Source organism: Chelonia mydas, chromosome 18 (genome assembly GCF_015237465.2).
Source record: "Chelonia mydas isolate rCheMyd1 chromosome 18, rCheMyd1.pri.v2, whole genome shotgun sequence".
In the NCBI taxonomy this organism is placed as follows: Eukaryota; Metazoa; Chordata; order Testudines; family Cheloniidae; genus Chelonia; species Chelonia mydas.
In genome coordinates this window covers 16,925,998-16,948,966 of record NC_051258.2, presented here as the reverse complement: position 1 = coordinate 16,948,966, position 22,969 = coordinate 16,925,998, and the positions used below count along the sequence as shown (strand labels likewise).

General features: G+C 45.4%; 1 protein-coding gene across 4 annotated transcripts; it reads right to left on the bottom strand.

Moving 5' to 3' along the window:
* Window positions 1-808: 808 nt before the first annotated feature.
* Window positions 809-22,578, bottom strand: LOC114021961. 4 transcript variants are annotated; one of them, XM_043531513.1, is made up of 10 exons: window positions 22,428-22,578; window positions 21,236-21,332; window positions 18,877-19,030; window positions 12,124-12,269; window positions 10,214-10,390; window positions 9,279-9,395; window positions 5,937-6,023; window positions 2,410-2,557; window positions 1,764-1,818; window positions 809-1,418 (listed from the first exon to the last, which is right to left on the bottom strand). In XM_043531513.1, exons 1-9 carry the CDS (start codon window positions 22,445-22,447, stop codon window positions 1,787-1,789), a joined length of 978 nt encoding a protein of 325 aa, XP_043387448.1. In that variant the 5' UTR covers window positions 22,448-22,578; the 3' UTR covers window positions 809-1,418; window positions 1,764-1,786. The 4 variants fall into 4 exon arrangements, with proteins under 4 accessions (XP_043387448.1, XP_043387449.1, XP_037736849.1 ...); XM_043531514.1 differs by lacking the exon at window positions 2,410-2,557; XM_037880921.2 differs by lacking the exon at window positions 2,410-2,557 and having other exon boundaries at window positions 809-1,818.
* Between the last annotated feature and the right edge of the window lie 391 nt (window positions 22,579-22,969).

The window sequence follows — 22,969 nt, the reverse complement described above, 5'->3', positions numbered from 1 at the left end:
CCTCAGTCAGGGATAAGAACCTTTTTTTCTTAAAAGGTGAAGGTTAATTCCCTGAGGTATAACATACTGTTGCTTTCTAGATTAATGCTTGTGTGTGGTCACAGCTGTTACTTCTAGTTATAACCATTTCTGCTATCACGTTGTTAGGAGGATGATGTGAGAGAGGAATAGTAAATAACAAGGACATATTCGCAAGGTGTCCATTTTTTTTAACTGAAACAACATTCTGGCAGAGCTCAGCTGCACAGCAGAAGTATTGCGAATACCATACGGTGTCTGCTGAGGACAGAGCCAGGGCAAGTTTGCTTATTTCAAAAAATATATTGAGCAAATCTCATTGACCTTCTGCATTTCTGCAACAATTCATAAAAGTAAAAACATTTTGTCTTAGTGAAGCGAGGCCAGTGTATTTGTCCAATGGCTTAGGGCAGAGACACAACTCCCTTGTTCGCTCCTGGTGCTGCCACTTATGTGCTGTGTGACCTCAGCCAAATCATTTGACTTATCTGCTTCCATTTCTTCAGCTCTGAAGTGGATGTAGTTCCACCTCACAGGAGTACAGAGAGGATTAATTTTTCAAATGTTTTGAAAGCCTCTGATGTAAGAAACGATACATAAAAATGCAAAGTATTACACTAGCTACTTACTCTCAGCACTTAATCCATGATTTCTAATATCAACCCCCCAACTGAATCTCTGCCCACAACACAAAAACTGCAGTTGTAGCTCCAATCCATAGTCCATATGATGGATTCCCCTGCAAGTTACCATGCTGACAACCTTAGTAAAAACACTCTCCACCCCCAAACTGTGTTTACGCTTTATTGAAAAATACAAAGCCAGTAACAAAAGCTTCCAATTAATAAAATATCAAACTTTTTTATAGTATTAAAGGCTTAGTGTAACCATCAATCTCAGTTATGATAGGGCACATTTATTAGACGCTCACACGGTCAGATTTAGTTAATCTGAGTTTGTTTTGCAAACTAATTTTTAGTTGGATTTAAAAAAATAAATATTCCAATCTAAGAAGACAGTTGAGGAGCAAGGGGCCTACCCATGCTGTTATGGTACGAGCAATTGCACAGCTCTATCAGAAGCAAGGGGCTGTGTAACAATTATATAAACAGCTTGTTTTTTAAAAAAAAACCAATTTACTATCTGCAGTAGTGCGATGGAGGAGATGCACAGTGGTGCTACTGGGGACAGTGCTGCACACCACACTGGGAAGCTATGGCAGGCCAATCCACACTTATGCCTCACTGCTCAGTCAGAAAACCCGAGTCTCGGTGGTCTATGTGAGAGCCAGAAGACAGCAGTCTGCTGCTCTGCTTTTAAACGCTGGTGGTAAATAAGTAAAACCTCCACTCACATGCACGTCTTATTGGCCTTTGGTCACAAAGTGGTGGTCCTTGCAGCCATTTGAAATAAAATGCCAGATGTGCTATCCTGTCAGCAGGAGCAAGGGTGGAATGGAAGGGGTGGCGTTGGTCTGGAAAGCAGAGGGGGCTCTGGAAAGAGTTAGCTGCACAGCCACAACCGCTTGGACACATGGACCTGAGAAAGCACAACGCAAACTACGGAATGTGTAGAGACCAAACTGTGAAATGGTAGGACCAAAGAAGCAAGGTGCTTGAATTCCCCATGTTGGGCTGAGTTTTCTGAATAAACCCCCAGTGAAATGGACCCCGTCATCTCATGCTTTGTAGGGTGAAGGATGGGATCCTTCCCACTGTGGTTTCACTTTATAGGAGCACCAAATGGGACCGAACAGGGTTGCTGCCCCTCAGGAGTCAATCCTTCCATAGGAAGAAAACACTGTGGAGGAGAAAGGAAAAGGAAAGTCATTGTCAGAGACACCTTCTAGTATTGTCATAGAAAAGATGTATGAGAGGGGCTGGGTGGTTAAGCACAAGAGTGGGCCATGGAAGTGTGCGAGTTCAAATCCCAGCAGCGCCAATTACTCCAGTAAGTCCCTTCATTCTGTGCCTCCGTTTTTCCTGCTGTTAAGCTGCCCCTCTTGAGGTGCTGTGAGGCTCAGCAGGTTTGGAAAGCACTATGAAGATAAAAAGTGCCTGATTGTTTAGTCTAGATGCATGAATTAAATCTTACATAAAGCTGCTCTCCAGGCGGGTGCCCACTGCAGCCTAGGCTAAGAGACAACTTTGACTCTCATTACTTTTATGAAGAGGACATGTCACTCACTGCCCTGCAGGAGCTGAGGGGGCCAGGTCAGAAAATCTAGAGGCTACAGAAGCATCTGCTGTAGTTAAGGGTCTATCTATTGTCATAAAACTCAGTTGTTCCAAATCTCCTTTCCTGCCTGCCAAACTCCCTGCTTGATTGTGGCTGAAATGCTACAGACGGCAGTCATCTTGCACAGGCCAGTTTATACTCTTAAAAACTCACTTCTCTCTCTCAGCCCCTGCCCAAAGCTGCGATAGACATGGAGCAGTGCCCAGAACAGAACAGATTTTATTGCCATGGAGATGCAGGAGCCAATGATGACGGCAGCTTCCAGGGCGTAGGAAATTCCCTTGCCCCAGTCACTTATCACCTGAGGAAAAATGGAGAGAGACCAAACAATCAGCACTTAAAGCATTGACAGAAACCTGCTGCCATAGAATGTAATGAGCCGTCAATCCGCCAAAACAGGGATGTGGAGAGGCAGCCATGTGGATGCCAAGGAGGGAGCTGAATTTATGACATGTGGTTGGGTTTCTTTTTCTGGTTTTGTGTTGGTTACACAATGACTCCCTAATCCAACCCCAAGAGATCACAAAAACTGCCCCAACCAGCAGCTTGTTAGTAGTCTGTGAAGAATGACTAGAGTTAATGGGCTAGGGAGACTTTTTGCTACAGCAGTGATCCCCGTAGGGCAGGGTGGAGGAATAGTGGTAGAAAATTTTCCATATTGCTTCCTGTGCTGTACCTGTTTTGTAAATAGGCAGTGCTTCAGTCTCCATGGCTAACACTATTGCCCCTTTCACTGGTACTAAATTAAAAAATGAAGGAGAAACAAACATTTCCCTTTTCTCAAGTTCTGCTGCACCCGTCTTATTCAGGCCCCTGAACATTCCAGCTTGGAGTCTGTTCCCTCCCCTCGAGGTGTCCTTCAACGCCAACATGTTCCCCCACTTATCTCTTTATCCTTGCCTTGTTCCAGCCTGATCCCATCACACAAAACCACACACTGATCTGATACAGAATGGCAACCGAACTGCCTTATGCCTGGTACTAATAGCATTATTAAAGCTATGTGAAAACAAGATCTCCCTAAACTGAAAGATTAGCCAGATCAGGCACAAGACATCCAGGACCCTCTCGTCCAGTTACCTCTCTCCATTGTGGGTTTGGGGATAAAGCTGATTTTACATGGCTTTCACTGCACTGATGTTGCCATGAATGGTAAGGATGCTCTCTTTATGACTCTCCTAGTAGGCTGACAGATCTTTCTTTAGCCTTGCAGGTTTTTATTAGCATCTGCCTATATAAACAGCGTATTTCAGGAATCACTTTCCCTTTCTAGCTTCTGTTTCCCCAGTGCTTCTACTTAAATCAGCAATGGGGTCTTCCAACCATTGCCTATGAAATGGTTCCATGCGCAGTAGCCCCTGCTGCCTTTCCAGCATTAACCTACTTAGAACTATTAAGAAACAGCTTTGGTCGCACACCGAATCCCTCAAAACCCTAAAATCTCTGGGCTCCTACACAACCAATTTTTTTAGTTACTCACCTTTACTTTGTTTGCCAGAAGCTGGGAATGGGCGACAGGGGATGGATCACTTGATGATTACCTGTTCTGTTCATTCCCTCTGGGGCACCTGGCACTGGCCATTGTCGGAAGACCGGATACTGGGCTAGATGGATCTTTGGTCTGACCCAGTATGACCGTTCTTATGTTCTTACTATAGCGTCCCAACACATCATCTCAAACCCTTTCTTGGGCAGGGCCCTGCTGTGAATTTTTCAAGCAAACATTCCTTATCTCATTAGCTAATCTGGCTCTTATATTGCAGACTCAATAATGACTTAGCAGAAAAGTCCAAATAGTGCAAGAATCACACAGCCCAACTGCACCCTCTGCCACGCTTTCCTTGGACAAGTTTTGTACGTAGCATCCAAGGTTAGGCACTTACAAAGCAGTATGTTGGTGTAGTTGGATTTTTGTTTGTGATTTAACAAGTTATAACAAGCTTTCTCTCTCCTCCCCCCACTTTGCTTGCTATGAGGATTTATGATTTTGAGTGAAATTCTGTCACTGCCTTGTTTGAATGGGACTGGAGCACAGAGTGAAGGCAGAGTGGTTATTTTCAATTAAAAACATTTTTTATCATGTCGTGTAGCTGTCCCAGTTGGGAGCTGTAAGCTACTCAGCTCTCATGCTGCATAGGATTGGGCATGTTAATACCAGGAGATTAATAACCAGGAGGGTTAATGCCCTCTACCAAAACTGAGGTGCAGGAAGTGGTATTAGGGATGCTGGTGCACTCTTCCCTTTGAGTCCGAGCTGAATTAGTGTCCCAGCACAGTGCTAGGGGTTGCCCAGCTGAGATGTACAAGCAAGATTCTGACCAAATTCCAACTCAAGTGATTCAATTCTGTGTATAAAAATTCCCTGGTAGTTTCAGTTGATTATGCTGCATTCTTCACTTTCTGTCAAACTGTTATGGGGCGGGGGGGAGGTGGCTGCATTTCAGTGGTGAACTGATTGCTAGTAGGTTTCAGAGTAGCAGCCGTGTTAGTCTGTAGTCACAAAAAGAAAAGGAGGACTTGTGGCACCTTAGAGACTAACAAATTTATTTGAGTATAAGCTTTTGTGAGCTATAGCTCACTTCATCGGATGTATTCAGTGGGGAAAAAAAATGAATGCATCCGATGAAGTGGGCTGTAGCTCACGAAAGCTTATGCTCAAATAAATTTGTTAGTCTCTAAGGTGCCACAAGTACTCCTTTTCTGATTGCTAGTAGGGATTTCCTAGGGTCATTGATGTTTGTGAAGCACTCTGAGGTCTTCAGATGAAAGGTGCTAGAGATGGCTAGAATTATTTTGAGGTAACTTCTGTTCCCTCTAACTTTCCTAGCTGGAGACTTCTTGTTTGTTAATGCTTTCCACTGGTGGGCTCTCTTGCTAAGATAGGATTGTTGCAGGTTGACCATGGCAACGCAGAAGTGCAAGTGGATTTGACTTTCCCTGAGCTGTTGTCACTTGTGTATCAGGAGTGAAGCTGCCAGATGCGGGAACGGACATCGAATAAAATCCTTCATTTTTGATTCTCTGGAAATGACTTTTGCTCATCCTCTACCTCCTCTCTCCTCGCACAAATGGTGCGGACGGGCGGAGACAACTTAGTGATAAGCACCTTGGAAACGCATGTGAGATGCAGAGCATTTCAGTTTGCTGTGTCTATGCTGTCTTAGACTGTCTTATGCTGTGTCTATGCTGTCTGGAAGAAAGGGTGGCAGTTGCGCTGCCTAGGGAAATCTTCAGCACACTCTGACCCTGAAGGCCTGCAGCTGGGCTAGAAGCTGCTTGTATGTTGAGAGACCTCTTGGGGGAGGAAGGGTGGTATTATCAACAGCTGCATATCTTGTGCTAGGGGATTTCTGCCTCCTTTCCCTAATTGTTCCTGATCCTGTGACGGTGGGAGAGACTGCCAGTGCCACTCCCTGTATGCAATCAACTCAAGAGCAACATAACACTGGGTGTTTTCTCTGGCTAGCCGATAAACATTATGGGCCTGATTCTGAAGGGTACGGCATGCCTGCAGCTCTCACTCATTTCAGTGGGAGCTGTGGCTACATGCACAACTCCTGCTGCCTTAACAGGAGTCGAATTGTGCATGTGTGGGGGTAGAGCTTTGTCACAAGGACCCAGCAGTATGTAAAAATTTGTCCCCAGACTTATTTTAGATCAACAAACACTTGACGAGTTACCATGTAGAGCAGGTAGATGAGATTAGCCACTTCTGGTATGTTCTGACTCAGAAAAATCCAGACCAGAGGTTTTAACTCTTTTAAAATCTGTAAGATAAAATCGGATACAAGCAGCTTTAAAACTGGATGCTGACGACTTTGAAGAGGCATACGGCTGGTTCCAATCTGTGGTCTAACTCAGCTCTGGGAGTCCCCTCCTGCCCCTCACTCAGGGGTGCACCTTAGCAGGAATGGACATATGCCTTAATTGTCCCCTCGCCTCCACCCAACATCAAACTGTCTAGATTAATTAAGACTTCTGCACAAAACCAGCCCCCTGCCTTTGCCCAGAGTTAGAGGGGCTCAGTGAGTCACAATGTTTAATGTATTGGTCTTTCATTGCTGTACCCCTAGGGGCAAGTCTCAGTTGTTGCCCTCTAGTCTCTGCTCGCCTTCCTCACCACACACAGATGGAGGCTCTCTGTTTGAGAGGGAACAGGGACTGGTGTGACCGGTGATAGTGCAGGTCAGAACTGAAGCATGTTTGCCCGGCTGTCTGGGGAAAGTGTAGTTCTGACTACTGTCTGGTTTGAGCCAGTCTACTCACCCTCCACTGCCCTGAATTTCAATTCATTCAGCCTTGTAAAGCTCCCCGTGGGGCTGACAGCTAGTTTAAATGGAGAAGCCACCAGCTTTTCACTAGAGGACAATTCCCTTGAAGTTGGTGTTTGCTTAACGTGACTCAAAATCATTCTCTCCTCTCAACACCCTGAGCTGCTCCAACAACATTAATGTTTACCTAGCTTGCAGACTGAAAAGTGCAGGGTGTGGACAATCTTTTTCTCCCTGGAGGGAAAGAAAGTCACTGAAGACTAAATTCAGGGAGCTGAGAGAGTGGCAAAAGAGTCTAACTTGGACAAAGTGATTTCTGTCTCTGCTCAGGCCCAGGGTTAGGGAAAGAGGAAGGGTGCAATGCACATCACACCTGAGTGAGCCCCCTACCCAGGACTGGCCTCTGACCCTCCTCAACCAGAACAGTAGCTCTGACCAAAGCGAGGAGAAAGTGCTGAGTCATAGAGGACCCATGCACCTGTCTGGAACAACTGTCCCCACAGGATTTACCACGTTTGGACAGACCAGACCACAGGTCCATCAAGCCCAGGATCTTGCCTCCAGCAGTGGTCAGTACCTGAAACTCTACAGCAAGGATTCAAAAGTTGGGGGTGCCAAACCCTTCATGGGGGATATGCCTGATTCGCTGTGGCACCTACTTCTGGCCCTGTGTTCTCTCCCCTCCGCTGGGTGGTGCTATGCTCCCTGCACTGTCTAAGGCAGTAGCAATGAACGAGGGCTGTAGAAAGAGGATGGGGGAGACTGGGAAGCATAACAGGAAGAACAGAACTGGAAACAGAGAGACTAGAAAATGACAAGGGGGGAGAAAAAGAGATGGGGGTGGACAACAGACTAAACCATGGAACTAGAAAGAAATATCAGGAGAGGAAAAGGGAGATGAGATGAATAAATAAGAGCAGGATAAAGGTCCAAACCTGGTGAGATGGGGGTAACTGTCAGTACAGGAATGGAGGCAGGGGGGTGTTTTGGAAGGGCTGGAGTGGAATTGAGGTCCCTCAGGTTCTAGACAGGACCATGTTGTGTGGGGCACTTCCAGGTTATTGTTGTTAAAGCTTTTACACCTGTTGTAGATTCGTGTGCCTCTGTGTTTCTGCCTCCCAACAACCTGAGAGCAGGTGCTTATCTATGACATCTTGCAGGCTGAGGGCTCCAAGCAAAGGAGGTCAAGACCCATTGCTACAAAGGGAGGTGAGAAAGCTCTACGTACTCTGCAGTGAGCTGACTGTGTGAAGCTTGTGGGGCTGGGGAGGGAGTCCCCTTCCTGACCCTGTAGCAATGAACCTATGCCCCAAAGCCCAGGATGGAATTGTGCCCCTACCTTGGAATGCAGAACTACAAGGATCTGATTGGGAAACATTCTAGCCATTCTAAAATCTAGCTGCCCTGTCTTTGACCTCTGCAGCAGTGTGTGCCACAGGCTGGCAAGATGTAGCAGAGATATTGCCCTTTTATTGCTTTAAATATACCAGGTGTTTAGTTACACCATGAGTACTGGCTCTCTTATTCCTGAGCAGTGCAAGGCTGTGTCTGCACTGGGGGACAATGGGGCTGGCATTCAGCACTGTTATCCCTGCAGTGTAGACAGGGCTCCGAGCAGGCTAAGAAGACAGATGGTCCACTAGAGCATTTGCTGTTACTAATGTACAGATACCCAGCCTTGCACTGCCTCAGCGTAGGGCCTGTGTGTGTGTGAGGACAGAGCTTTCCATCTAATTAGGGAGTGACTGCCCTAATGCTCACCCTCTCCAGGTGACTCAGAGGCCCAAGAGATTTCTGCAGGCTACTTGCTGAGGCCAGGTGGTTTCTGAGGACTGGCTGGCAGGTGGTGGTAGAAAAACAAATCGGTGGCTGTACACTTCCAGTCACTGAGAAAAAGTGATGCTATCTTGCTGCCTCTCCCAGTTCCCCAGCTGTCTGTCTGTAGGGATCTAATGGGGGTCAGAGATCTAACACTTTACAAAGGTATGTGGGGAGCTGCTAGTGGGAGTGCAGACAGGAGTCGCACTACCTGACTTCCCAGCCTCAACACTTAAGGTGGCTTGTACTATTATTTCCCAGCAATAGGAGGAAGAGGAGGCTACGACTGTTACAACTAGGTTACCAGTGAGGGTTGATTTCATGTGACATATTACCTAGAAGGAAGTAGTATTGTAAAAGTCCCCTGCTTCTGGCTAGTTCTGTGTAGCTGGGCAAGGAAACAAACCAACTGCAGGAATCCAGGAGCATATATTTAATATCAGAATAAAACTATCCTTCAGCTGTTAAGAATTTCCATGAGTGTTGAAGCAAACTGAAAACACTCAATGCATCTGAATGGTACCTAATGCTTCCCTGGGGTATCAGACAAAAGGAGGTTAACCTACTTTGCTTCTAATCCTGCACTCCCTACTTGAGCACCCAAAGATTTCAATGGAAGTTTTGCCTGAGTAAGATCAAATACAAAATTTTAAATTCACAAGCCCTTATTTTCAATCTTAATATAGTCATTTACATTTAAACAGGGCCCTCTACTGCTTCTTTTCTGTCTCCATACTGGGACTCGCCCCAGTCCCCCTCCCCCGGGTCTCCCTCCTATCCAGCCAGGACCCCACCTCCGATTCAGCAGTATGGGAAGGGTAGAGTGGTAGTGACCCCCTCTCATGTATTTGCAACCCATATTGATAACCCATTCTCCAAGGAGTTCATATCCCATTACAAAGTTCATGGAGTCACTCTGAGGTTCACACTTACTGCGATGATGCCAACTGTCACTTTCAGGCAAGCCCAGAAGACGCCAATTGCTAGGATGATGCTATGCAAGAGGGTGATTTTACGCAGACTTGATAGCAGCACAGCACAAAGGCAGAGCTGAGAAGTGAGAGGAAGAAGTTGAGTGAAATTTCAGTTTTTAAACTGCGTATGCCCACAAACAAGCAGTGTCCAAAGAGATGGCAACAAACTCTCAGCAACGACTGATGGGCAGAGTTTAAAAGGCAAGATTTCTCTCTTAGGAAAACTTAGCCAGCTCCAAACAGAGGAGACAAGGTATCAGCCCAGCAAAAGAACAGGGAGGGCAGCAATATGTGTTCCCAGGTGAAAGTATAGGTAATAAAGTAGCTCAGGTATTGAAGTACAATCTCTCTCCAAATAGGCCTCTGTGGTTCACTTTACATATCTGTAGTTTCAGGTTGGTATCTTGACCTGATTGCTCTGCTACGTCAAGTTCTTTATCAAAATGTGATTCTCTCATACCTCAGTGTCCTGTTCCCAAGTGTAGGTAGCAGTCGGGATGCTACAGAAGCAGGAAGCTTGACTCTGTAAAGTTATTCTGTTATAATCCCTTTCCTATGTTAGGAAACTGAAACAGTCGAGTTTCAGTACTTCTGGAAATCACTGGTCTTCCAGGCAAACTGACTTCCTAATAAGATTCCGCTTCTGTTTTGTCTGGCAGGACAATGAGAAAATATTTTCTAGGTCTATTTTTATGGGTTTTAGCCATTTTTCCCTATGAAGGATACTTAGGGAGGTAAGCATTACTAGGAAAATTTTAGAGATGATCGCACAGTAAGTCAATTGGTGAGACCCTGGGAGACCTGGCTTGCAGTTGCCTCTTACATACACTAGTCCAATTCCAAGTTGTGGTCAATATTAGTGGGAGAGGGAAGCAATGTAGAATGTATTAATACCTGTGCCTGAAGATCAAAGGTCAACATGGAAAAACAGAGATTCAGCATAAAATACTGAGACTGGAGGCTTTCCAGAGCCCCACCCACTCGGAAGGCCATCATGCTTTGACTCTGAATGAGGATGATGGCGCAGATCACGTCAAAGGATCCAACCAAGAGGATCAGAATAAAGCGGGCCTGATGAGAAAGGAAAGCAAGAGAGTTACAATGGCACACCTGGACTGACCACACTACAGTCTGGTTAATCTTCAAAAAATGGGGACAACATTTAATATTCATTTGTTGTTGCTGAAAATCGCAGGGACCAGGAACAAGGAAATCAGGTTGCATGCAAATGCAAAAGTTCTAACATAGCAGTTAACTTCACATAGGATGTACTGCTAGAATAGAAGCTGGCATTGATTATGCCCTCATAAAGCTAAAATTCTGGCCATTTGATGTAATGGATTACTGTACATTAATGTAATTATGATGTTTAAGGTGCAACTTAGCATACACTACCTTCAGTGTGGGAGATTTATACCTTAACCTTTGCATTCCCTAACTTGGATATTCAAACATAACGTCATTGCAATGGTATGCTTGATTTTTATTTTACATATCAAAGAAATAGCTGTAAAGGGCCAACCTTTCTTTGGCAGTGGCTGGCTTTGAGTTTACTTCATGGGAGTTACCAAGTAAGATGTTTGATTGGCTGAGATTGAGAGAATCTTTCCTACTGGTTTCTATGGGAAAAGCAGTTTAATTTTAATACCATGGTTTTTTCACCTGAGTCTGAAACTTTTTTTTTGGCTGGAATCAATAAACATAGCTTTGTTTTCATCTCCTTCCTGGTTCTTGTTTACCATACAGGCAGATAGCTGGGGTTTGTACATTAAATTAATCCGCATTTCCTTGATGCCTTTCCCCTGGTAAGCCCCAAGATTCTATTCACTGCCAATAAGTAACAGGAATTGAATGAGCCATTGCTATGTAAACTGAGCAGGCCAATCCTACGCTGCTTTAATCTTGTTAGCTTATTTTCTGCAGTGTTCCTCCCTGCTAGAGTTCATATTTCAGTGTCACTCTGGAGGAAGGAACCTCTTTCCCATCCTGGAGGATAGCATGCAAATAAGGGGGAAGGAGTACCTAGAAGGACAGTCTGGGTGTGACAGGTGTATGAAGGATGCAGCTTAGCTCCAAATCCTGCACCCTATATGCTTATAATAACATAGGGCTTTGTCTACATGTCAAGGTACTGTGCTGCAAGCCAGGCTGTGAATCTACAGCGCACCAGTTTGCCACACACTAATATCCTGTGTGGACACTGCTACAGTGCAGTGAGGGCGGATTTGCTGTAAATTCATACCCTGGCTTGCGGTGCAGTAAATTGCTGTGTAAACAAGCCATTAGAACAAAACTACAATCCCCACCAGCCATTTGTTTTCCAATAGACACTGCAACTTTCCAGCACGGCAAGATTATTGCTTTTCCCACTGAACATAATGGTAGGAATGTTTGGGCTGGTGGCTAGGGGCTCAGGAGACCTGCATTCAATTCCTAGCTCAGACTTCCTATCTTAGGCAACTCACTTAACCTACTCTGTGCCAGTACCCATCTGTAACGTGAAGATAGTAGTTCCCTACTTCAGAGGGAGTGTTGTGAGGTAAAATCCATTGATGTTTGTGCTGCACTCAGATACTCCCATGATGAGAACCACAAAACTACTTGAAACAGAGAGAAAGAAATTTGCCATCTCTGATAATCAAACTTCCACAACTTCTATAAGAACACTGAAAACTCTATGGAATAAGATGCCTGACTTTCCCCATGTCAGCTGTCTTACCACATTCGCAGGATTCTTTACTTTCCTAAGATCTTCAAAGTCAGTATTTAGAGAAAAGCAAAGAGAATGAAACTGAGATGCTGACCAGGACATTTGGCTTTTGTTGAGCAGAGACAACTGTGAAGTTGACAATGGATCGAAACATCACCAGCAAGATGGAGAGAACGAAGACAATGAGCTCTTGGCGATTCTCCTGCAGGATCCCTCTGGTTACATAGTACACGCAGAACACTGAGAAGGAGAAAGACAGGTCAGTAACCACCTCGGACTGAGAACACACAAGGGGCATATGTTCTTGACCCCTGATGCAGATGACACAATGTGTTTAACACACAACATATGAGATCCATTTTTTGGCTTGCCTTTCATACTCCATCTGAAAAATATTACCTTATCAACTCCCTCAACCAATTAGCAGCTTCTATGAAATAGTATTTGGTGTGTGTGTGTGTGTGTGTGTGTGTGTGTGTGTGTGTGTGTGTGTGTGTGTGTGTGTGTGTGTGTGTGTGTGTGTGTGTGTGTGTGTGTGTGTGTTAAAGAAAAGCAAGGAAAATCATTTAACCTTCCTAGTGGAAGTAATTAATGAGCAATAATTCTATGGATGGCAAGGAATTAAACACACGCTCATACACACACATGTTTACAGCACTGTTCAACTGGCTAAGTACATTACGGGATAGCTCTCAAGCCTTAATGGATAGACTATTGCGAAAGGTAGACAAATAGATTTGACAGCAGTCTAATGTCAACTTCTGTGCTGGGTTGAAACATTAGGGTACATCTACACTAGCAACTGTACACACGTCTATGTGCATGATTGTGTCATAAATAATCCCCCTATTGGTCACAGAAGCAAGTGTCTGAAGGCAAGTAGAGGAAAAATACGCTAGTTTATACCTAGGGTTGCCAACCCTACAGGATTGTCCTGGTGTCTCTAGGAATTAAAGATTAATCTTTAATGAAAGATGATGTGATGTGATGAAACCTCCAGGTATACATCCAAACAAATTGGCAACCCTACTTATAGCTGAGGGGTATGGGTAAGTACATGCCTCAAGCTGTGGTATGGCCCTGTACCCGTGCCAGTCTGTAGCATGGCTAGGGTAAGGGGTGTGTATCAGGTCCCAAGTTTCAATAGTCCTCGACCCCCATTCCCAAAATACACTGAGCCTTTTTCTTCCTGACTCATATCCATGATTCACACCCCATGGAAATGGAATATGGTGACTGCCTGGTGCCGTCATATACCACACATTTTTCTGTCTCTCCCCCATCCCCACGTTCAGAAATATCCCCAGTCCCAAGGACACAGGGGAGGAATGGGGAAAATGCAGTTAGTGATATGTGCTTACACAAAGCTCTATAGTTTTCAATGCAGCAGAATTCCACCACACATAAAAGGGGTAGGTAGGTCTTTATGGTTCGTTCACAAGCAGAAAATTAACTGGAGCACAGTTACAATGCAGGCAATGACAGCACCTGCCGTCCACTCTCCCAAACCTTGACTGGTTTCAACCGTAGTAGGGCTTAGTGCTCTATTACAGCTGCGAAGTACAGTTAGCACGGCTGACAATGAACAGTTAAAAAAAGAATGGCTTCATCCCCCACCTCCCAGACAAATGTTGATAAAGTCCTTGAGAGAGACGGAGTGCTCCCAGATGAGATTTGTAAACAAATGTGACTAGTGAAGACAAAAGCATTGCATAATGACTGCTGGGGAACGGTTTCATAAACCACATTAGGAGTAGGTGTGCAGAGTCCCCCAAAATAACAGTTGGCCCAGACACACCATACAAAACAATATTGTTTCTGGGGAATTAAGTCCTTTCTTCCCTCTTCAAGTACAATCCTGATCTCCTGAGGATCCTGAACCCCCGCTCCTCACGCCACTGCCTGCTGCCACCAACCTAGCATCTGAGGCATGTGCTGAGTGGGGTGGGGGTGGGGGCGGGGGGGCAGTAATAAACACTGTGAGGGTAGGTTGCTCTCCAACCCTTCCCTCCAGGCCTCCCGTTGTGTGCTGGCTGCTCCTGCGGCACCTGCCAGCAGAGAGGTGCTGGTTCCTGTTCCTCAGAAAGTAGCAAGGATGCAGGGATGTTCTCCTTCACACTGGGTCCTGGCGCCCCCATGATAACTTCATCGCACCTCACCCCAGTTTGAAAACCGATGTTATCGTAATCCCTAAAACAGATAAGAACCACCCTAGGACAGATACTTGAGGGTGGAATTGTGGTGAGGCACCCCAAAGAACACCAAGATTTTTATCAATAGCCACTGTTCATCTCTGCATCATCTTCTGCTCAGACTGGAACAAGGGAACAAACCTTCCCTTTGCGAGAATCGGAATCAGTTCTCTGTTCTACTTGCTTCTCTGATCCCACTCTATTTCACTCATCTGACTGAGTTTCTGCCCCACTCTCCTTCCCTCCACATCGAGTGAGCAAGTACCAGTGGGATGTGAGTGGGTCTGGCTCTCTGGGACATGTGGATGGAGCATCATCAGAGTTTCCCATCTAATGTAACCATAATTTTATAGACACTTGTTCTTCCCTAGACAAACAACCCCAGGAAATGAACAATGGACTGTTCCTCTTTCACTCTTGCTGATGGTAAATAAGACCGCTAACAATAAGTGGCAAAACTGAAAAATTAGCCTTGTGAATTTTTTGTTTGTGTGTTTGTTTATGCGAAATGTTTTTGTCAAAAAGAAAAGTGGTTTCTGCTTGATATTTTTGTTTATATTAGAACTTCAGTTCTTGTCCACCGTGGAAGACTGTATAGTGATAGTAGAACTAATGAAACTACGCTACCGTGAGAGATGAAAGCTGACCAATTAAAAGGGAAAGGGATTTTAATCCGACTCTTTTTAAAACTCATTTCTTGTTAGCACATGTTAAATTCCAAAGCTTCATGCACATCTGAGAGAAAGGACATCTTTGTTAGAGATTCAAGACATCTGCCCCTTCAATTAAGGTGAAGTGTGAGAGCTCACTGATCACATGTCTGAGCCCTCCAAGAGGTCCTCCAGCAAAACCAGGAAAAACAAATATGATGATTCTCATCTTAATTTTTCTTTTAAAAAAGGGGAGGGGAGCAGGAGACTGATTTTGAAAAGAAAAAAAATCTAGCCAGTGGATTTTACAGATATTTGCTGATAGCTGAGAGGTGGTGAGACTCAAGGAATCCTGGGTTACCTTCCAGCCTCTGAAAGAGAGTGTGCTCTAGGGGGGATAGCCTCTTCTGTCCATTCCCCACCCAAGCTTGGCCTCTTCTGCCCCATCCCCTCCAACCTGTCCCTGTTCCAGTCCCTGTCTCTTCCCCACCTTTGGTTCCTGGTCCCAGTCCCATTCTCCCATTACCTCAACCAGCTCATGTGTTAAAACTGCAATTTGGCTTATCTACCTTGAGTCTTAAGTAATGTGTTAAAATCCTATTCAGTCACCTACGTTAACGTACACCTCTTTTTCCTGTTGTGAACATGGTGGTAGAGATGCATAGATAGATAGATAGATTTCCTGTCTCCACCTACTGGCTGGAGAGTAGAAAACTTAGTATTCTGGGCTCAACCACAAGAGGTAGGAAAAGAACAGGTTGGAGTCAGGAATGCTCTCACTATCCCCATCTGTAACACTGCATAGTTGGGTTGGGATGTTATGGGATTCTTCATCTTTCTCTGAAGACTCAGACTCTATCACTAACAGAGGCAGGATGCTGGATTGGCTGGACTAGTGCTCTGCATTAGTGTCCAAAATTCTATCTTGTACTGAAAAGGAGTACTTGTGGCACCTTAGAGACTAACCAATTTATTTGAGCATGAGCTTTCGTGAGCTACAGCTCACTTCATCGGATGCATACTGTGGAAACTGCAGAAGACATTATATACACAGAGACCATGAAACAATACCTCCTCCCACCCCACTCTCCTGCTGGTAATAGCGTATCTAAAGTGATCATCAAGTTGGGCCATTTCCAGCACAAATCCAGGTTTTCTCACCCTCCGCCCCCCCCACCCCCCCCACACACAAACTCACTCTCCTGCTGGTAATAGCCCATCCAAAGTGACCACTCTCTTCACAATGTGTATGATAATCAAGGTGGGCCATTTCCTGCACAAATCCAGGTTCTCTCACCCCCTCACCCCCCTCCAAAAACCACACACACAAACTCACTCTCCTGCTGGTAATAGCCTATCCAAAGTGACCACTCTCCTTACAACGTGCATGAAAATCAAGGTGGGCCATTTCCAGCACAAATACAGGTTTTCTCACCCCCCTCCCCTTTTTTTTTCCAAAAAACACACACACACAAACTCACTCTCCTGCTGGTAATAGCTCATCCAAAGTGACCACTCTCCCTACAATGTGCATGATAATCAAGGTGGGCCATTTCCAGCACAAATCCAGGTTTTCTCACACCCCTCCTACCCCCAACACACACACACAAACTCACTCTCCTGCTGGCAATAGCTCATCCAAACTGACCACTCTCCCCACAATTAATTATTAATAACATCAGCCACACTATCAGAGGCTCGTTCACCTGCACATCCACCAATGTGATATATGCCATCATGAGCCAGCAATGCCCCTCTGCCATGTACATTGGTCAAACTGGACAGTCTCTACGTAAAAGAATAAATGGACACAAATCAGATGTCAAGAATTATAACATACATAAACCAGTCGGAGAACACTTCAATCTCTCTGGTCACGCAATCACAGACATGAAGGTCACTATCTTACAACAAAAAAACTTCAAATCCAGACTCCAGCGAGAAACTGCTGAATTGGAATTCATTTGCAAATTGGATACTATTAATTTAGGCTTAAATAGAGACCGGGAGTGGCTAAGTCATTACGCAAGGTAGCCTATTTCCCCTTGTTTTTTCCTACCCCCTTCCCCCCCAGACGTTCTGGTTAAACTTGGATTTATGCTGGAAATGGCCCACCTTGATTATCATGCACATTGTAGGGAGAGTGGTCACTTTGGATGAGCTATTACCAGCAGGAGAGTGAGTTTGTGTGTGTTGGGGGTGCGGGGAGGGGTGAGAAAACCTGGATTTGTGCTGGAAATGGCTCACCTTGATTATCATGCACATTGTAGGGAGAGTGGTCACTTTGGATAAGCTATTACCAGCAGGAGAGTGAGTTTGTGTGTGTGTGTTTTTTGAAAAAAAAAAGGGGGGGGGGTGAGAAAACCTGTATTTGTGCTGGAAATGGCCCACCTTGATTTTCATGCACGTTGTAAGGAGAGTGGTCACTTTGGATAGGCTATTACCAGCAGGAGAGTGAGTTTGTGTGTGTGGTTTTTGGAGGGGGGTGAGGGGGTGAGAGAACCTGGATTTGTGCAGGAAATGGCCCACCTTGATTATCATACACATTGTGAAGAGAGTGGTCACTTTGGATGGGCTATTACCAGCAGGAGAGTGAGTTTGTGTGTGTGTGGGGGGGGGGGGGCGGAGGGTGAGAAAACCTGGATTTGTGCTGGAAATGGCCCAACTTGATGATCACTTTAGATAAGCTATTACCAGCAGGAGAGTGGGGTGGGAGGAGGTATTGTTTCATGGTCTCTGTGTATATAATGTCTTCTGCAGTTTCCACAGTATGCATCCGATGAAGTGAGCTGTAGCTCACGAAAGCTCATGCTCAAATAAATTGGTTAGTCTCTAAGGTGCCACAAGTACTCCTTTTCTTTTTGCGAATACAGACTAACACGGCTGTTACTCTGAAACCTATCTTGTACTGACGATTCCTGTGTGAAAAGCTGCTAATCAGAGCAGAGTTTTCCCAAATGAATTAATGTGTTTGTGCGTGTGTTAATTAGAGAATATGGAACATCATCAACGGCCTTCGTTGTGTTTTGGTGACAACACCAAAGCCAGCTGGCAGCAACTGCTTATACCCAGCGTGAAGGCCTGCTGCCCTTCTCAGTCTCCAGGCATGATTCCCACACAGACGAGCAGTTCTTCCTAGGCTTATGTTGGCCAGCTAACAGCGAAAACCTGCTAGTACCACATGCCAGGGCCTCCTCACACACCTTTGTTTTATTTATTTTCAAATGAAGCTTCATTTTGATTTAATTAGGGAGTATCCCAAAAGGTGAGGTATGGTTTCTATTGAAGTTATGATCATTGGAAATATTTTATCTATGGGGGTCTATGGATTTCATGCTTCCTACAGAGCAGCAATTTAAACTAAAAGGACAAGAACTTTTCAATGGTTGGCACAGAGAGATGGTCTGCACTTTCTGATGTTTAAGAACCAAACTGCCTCTGCTTGTTTTCCTGCAGTGGAAGAAGGCACTTTTGGAACCAGATATCACTCAAATGAGACCAGGGATGACCAGAAGTACTGTGCATGTTGACCTGCCTAAATTCCGTGATGGGTTAGAGCATAAGAAATTTAAACCGGAGCTGACAGGTACACTCTGGCACAGATGAGGATTTGGTCTAGTAAAATGATAGTTGTCCAAAACCAAAATCATTGGTACAGTTGCTCAGTGGGAAACTACTACACTAACCAAATAATAACAGAAGCAGCAAAACAGTCCTAAGCCAAAACATCCTAAAACCAGAGTGTTTATTTTATGCTATTCAGAGAACTGCTTTCTACATGACACTCGGTCTTCCTTCTACAATAACACCAAAAAACAACTGCCACAGAAGTATCTAGCATGTACACTCCTCAACTTGTGTAATGCTGCTTCTGCAGGTATTGAGGTTCAATGTGTATATTATATCAACTAGAACAAAATCCAAAATCTGAGTGTCCTTTACCAAATTAGTAAATAATGAATCAGTGCATCTATTTTTGAAGTGCAGAAACTGGTCATTTCTTACCAACTCCAATTAACTGTATAAGAGAAATGGTGAAATCTTCATGAGTCTGTCGAAAGAGGGTCTCTGTGGTTAGTCCTATTACGCTCAACAGAGACAGGATAGTTACACAGAAGTAGATCTTGACAGGAGAGGATAATTCTGACCAAGGTTTTATCTGGAATAGAAAATATTTAAACTCAGACAGGTCTCTTTAAAATCAGAACATGAACACTTCTAAAAAAAATGCATGACACTAAATTATTTAAATGATACTTTTCTAACTACAGGGCATTACTTACAAAGGTGAAGGGAAACTCTATGGAACGGAAGAAATTACTCCAAAACTATGCAGGGCCAGAGATGGCCAGTTTGTTGTGTAGTAGTTCCTATCCCTAGACCTGATCATTAATTTTCAAGTTTATCCAGAGGGGCCAAATTCTGCTCTTAGTAGCCCTGAATAGAAGGCCAGAATGCTGTTACCCTCCACCCTCTGAAATCCAAGGTTTTGACCCTACAAATACACATACTAAAACATATCAAGTGATATTTTCCCCATCGACACAAAAAAGTGTTTTTAGCTATAGAACTTTTGTTAGAAAATTAACTGAATCCTTCAGATTCCTCAGCAGTGTCCAGAGAATGTAAATGAGCCATATTTTCTCTTTTCCCCAGGGCAGCCAAAACCTCAGATCCAGCTGAGTTACTGAGAAACTATGCCATACAGATACAATGTTCTTCATTTTTCTGTGTCATTAGCAACAGGAAAAAGACTTAAATATTAACAGGCACATAGAGCGGATGAGTCATCTGGAGACAGGGTTTAGCAGAACATGATTGTTGCCACACAGCTTCATTTTGTAACTTCCCCCTACTGATGACAGTAAGAGGTTACTACATATTAGTTTATTGCATATGATAGGGTTGTATTTATTACATTTTCCCTTTGTATAATATCTGTTGTATAGACCAGTAACATTTCTCCATTAAAATATTAGGATTTATTCACACAGACCCCCCAGTGCAGGAAAGCACATAAGCACATGCTTAAGATCACCACTATTCAGGAAAGCATGTAAGCATGTGTAAGTCTCACTGACATCAGTGGGACTGCAGCACATACTTAAAATTAAGCACGTACATAAGTACATTGGCAATACACTGGCCACAGTGGGTATGTCTATATGGGGATAAAAAACCTGCAGCTGACCTGGGTCAGCTAATTTGGGTTTGCACGGTTTGGATTCCGGGGCTGAAAAATTCCTGTGTAGATGTTTGGGATCAGGGTCTGGGACCCCGCAAAGGTGGAGGGTCCCAGAGCTTGGGCCCCAGCCCAAGCTCAAACGTTCACATAGCAATTTTTAGCCCTGTGGCCTGAGTCGGGTGACCTGGGCCAGCCGTGGCCATGCTGCAGGGCTTTTATCTCCATCTGGACATACCCATTGGAGTTAAATAATGGAATCTGCTTCACAGTGGGCGATATGTAATAATGGATTTCACTTTACAGATCACAGCAACAGCAAATACAAAAACCTCACAGCATAAATACTCTGCCAGTTATGAACACAAGTAATTAGTTAAACATTTCCAATGAGACCACATATAAAGAACCATTTGTGTCTATTGTCTTTTGGATTTTTACAACAAAAGCTATGCAGGCATACTTAATACAGTTCAAGCTGTTTAAACTATTGGACTGTGGCATTTCTAGTACTTTGCTTTTGGGGTAGTAAAGAATCAACTGACAATGTGGACATTGTTTTCAACACTCCCCATCTTTTACTGTTTTGTTTTTTTTCTTTTTTTAAGGGAGCAATTCCAGATCAAATCTGGTTCATTTTCTAATTTTTTTTCCCATTTGCTTCTTTTAAAATTCCAGTAGGAAGAAGTCTTAAACGCACGTTCTCTTGCTGTGCTTGCAACCCAATGTTGTACAAGTACAAAACTCTGAAACTGACTAGAAATTAAAGAGGGAATAACTAGTTATTTTTATTACAGAGCATTAAAAAATGCCTTCCTTTTTAATAATCTAAGTTGTTTTTGTAACCTATGAAAGGCAATGTGTGGGTTTTTAAAAATGTGATTTTAACCTGATCGTGTCTGTAATTAATGGCACTAAAGATGATACCATTCTGCGCATTTTAGATCTGCATTTTCATGCTGCCCTCCCCTCTAACAATGATTTATAGCTGCATGTCAATCTTTAAAAGAGCTAAATATGCTGCTAACACGCCTAGCCCATTTGACCTCTTGGAGAGCCAAAGTATTACATATTATAGATGGTTTGGAAGAGATTTTCCTTGAGGGGTTATGGACCCTTTTCTGCTGTAAAATTATTAAAATGACATATTCTAAATCAAGATTACATAGTTCAGGTACTTACAGGGCCACAGGGAGTAGGAATAAGTTCTTGATGCCTTGGTGTTAAATTTGGCAGTGGAAGGTCTGCAGTCTCATTAGGTGGAGGAAAAAGAGGATCCCTTAAATGATAATAAAAAAGAGTGGAACTAAGATATGTTTTATTAGCAATATTCTGCAGGAAGGAAAGACGGGAGTACAACCATCTCACAGCATTTAGTAAACATGGTCTTACAACCTCCTCATGAGATTGCCAAGCTGTACCTATTTAAGAGATGTGGCTGCAGATGTTCAATTGCCATCTCTCCCAATTTTTCCAGGATAGCCCAGTTTTAGCAGGGGGATGCCACTGGAGGTATGCATCACACCGTGACATCTTCGTGCAACACGTGAGGTCAGGGTGCATTTGTGCTGCTGCATCATAGCACCTTCCTCATGCAACATCCTCAGGCACGTTCTGGCCTAGCATGAGGTTGGGGCAGTAGCGATGTGCTACGGGAAAGGCTGGATGTGATGCTGGGTAGTGCGCTGATGTGACAGAGCAGTGTAGTGCCACAATGCTTCTGTTCTTTATTTAGTGTGTGCACAGCCGTCTAGCCAAGTGATGGCATCTTCAGTGGCGTGATGCCGTGCGTCTCGGCTACCGCTGAACCTGGGCAGCAGGCAGTCATCGACAACGTGCATCATCGACAACGTGTGTCATCGTCCGTGTTGCCTCTGTGATGTCATGGGACAAGTGTGATGATGCAACGACGTCACGGGTCAGGGCCGGGCTCCGAGGATGTCACAGGGGAGTGAGCCTGTGACGTTGCCGTGCAGCGAGGCAACCTCATCGCAGGGCAGCGCCGAGATGCATGACGTCACTGGGGCGGGTGGTGAAGCCAGCGCTGTGGGATGAGCTCACCGGACAGTGCCGTGAGTCGATGACGGGGAGTGGGGTGGGGAAGGGGGGGCGCTGCACACTGACAATGATGTCATCCCCTCTCCCCCCTTCACAAGCGGACCGAAGAGAGGACTTACGGTGTGGGCCGGAGGGAGCCCTTCCTGCCCTCCTGGCCGGACTGTACCAACCAGTGACAGGTAGAGGGGGAGGCTGAACTCCTCCTCCCCCCCCCCAGGCAACAACGGGAGGGAGGGGGGTGTCCCCGACTCCCCTCCCCCGAAGGTGCAGCCCGGGGGCGGGTCCCCGCTGGGACCAAACCCCGCCCCTCCCCTACCTGTTGTCTAGCGGCTCCATGGCAGCGCCGACACACCGCCCCCCTCGCGCCGGTAACGGTGGCTACATGGCTGGAGCGGCTGGGCTCGACATCCGGGTCCTCGGCGCGCGCTTCCGGGAGGGGCCGGGCAACCGGCTGGACGTCACTTCCCCCGCCCGCGCCGCGTAGCTGGTTTGCCTCTGAATTTTCCTCTCCCTCCTTCATACAGCTGGAGAGGGGCTGAATTCCCCCCTCCCCCCCCCCTACAGTTCGAGAGGGACCCCTGGAGGCTGACCCCCCCCCCACAGCTGGAGAGGGACCCCTGGAGGCTGACCCCTCCCCATAGCTGGAGAGGGGCCCCCGGAGGCTGAACCCCCCACCCGCAAGCTAGTGCTGGAGAGGGGCCCCCGGAGGCTGAACCCCCCACCCCCAAGGGTGCTGGAGAGCGGCCCCCGGAGGCTGAACCCCCCACCCGCAAGCTAGTGCTGGAGAGGGACTTCTGGAGGCTGACCTCCCCCCCGCAGCTGGAGAGGGACCCCCGGAGGCTGAACCCCCCCCACCCC

Excerpts from the sequence above, each read along its gene's own strand:
- LOC114021961 (XM_043531513.1), bottom strand. The coding sequence starts at position 22,447 with ATGGAGCCGCTAGACAACAG. Across the intron at positions 19,031-21,235 it reads TTCCTACTCCCTGTGGCCCT|ATAAAACCTTGGTCAGAATT; the intron begins GTAAGTACCTGA and ends TTTCTATTCCAG. Across the intron at positions 9,396-10,213 it reads CCTTTGATCTTCAGGCACAG|CTCTGCCTTTGTGCTGTGCT; the intron begins GTATTAATACAT and ends CTCACTTCTCAG.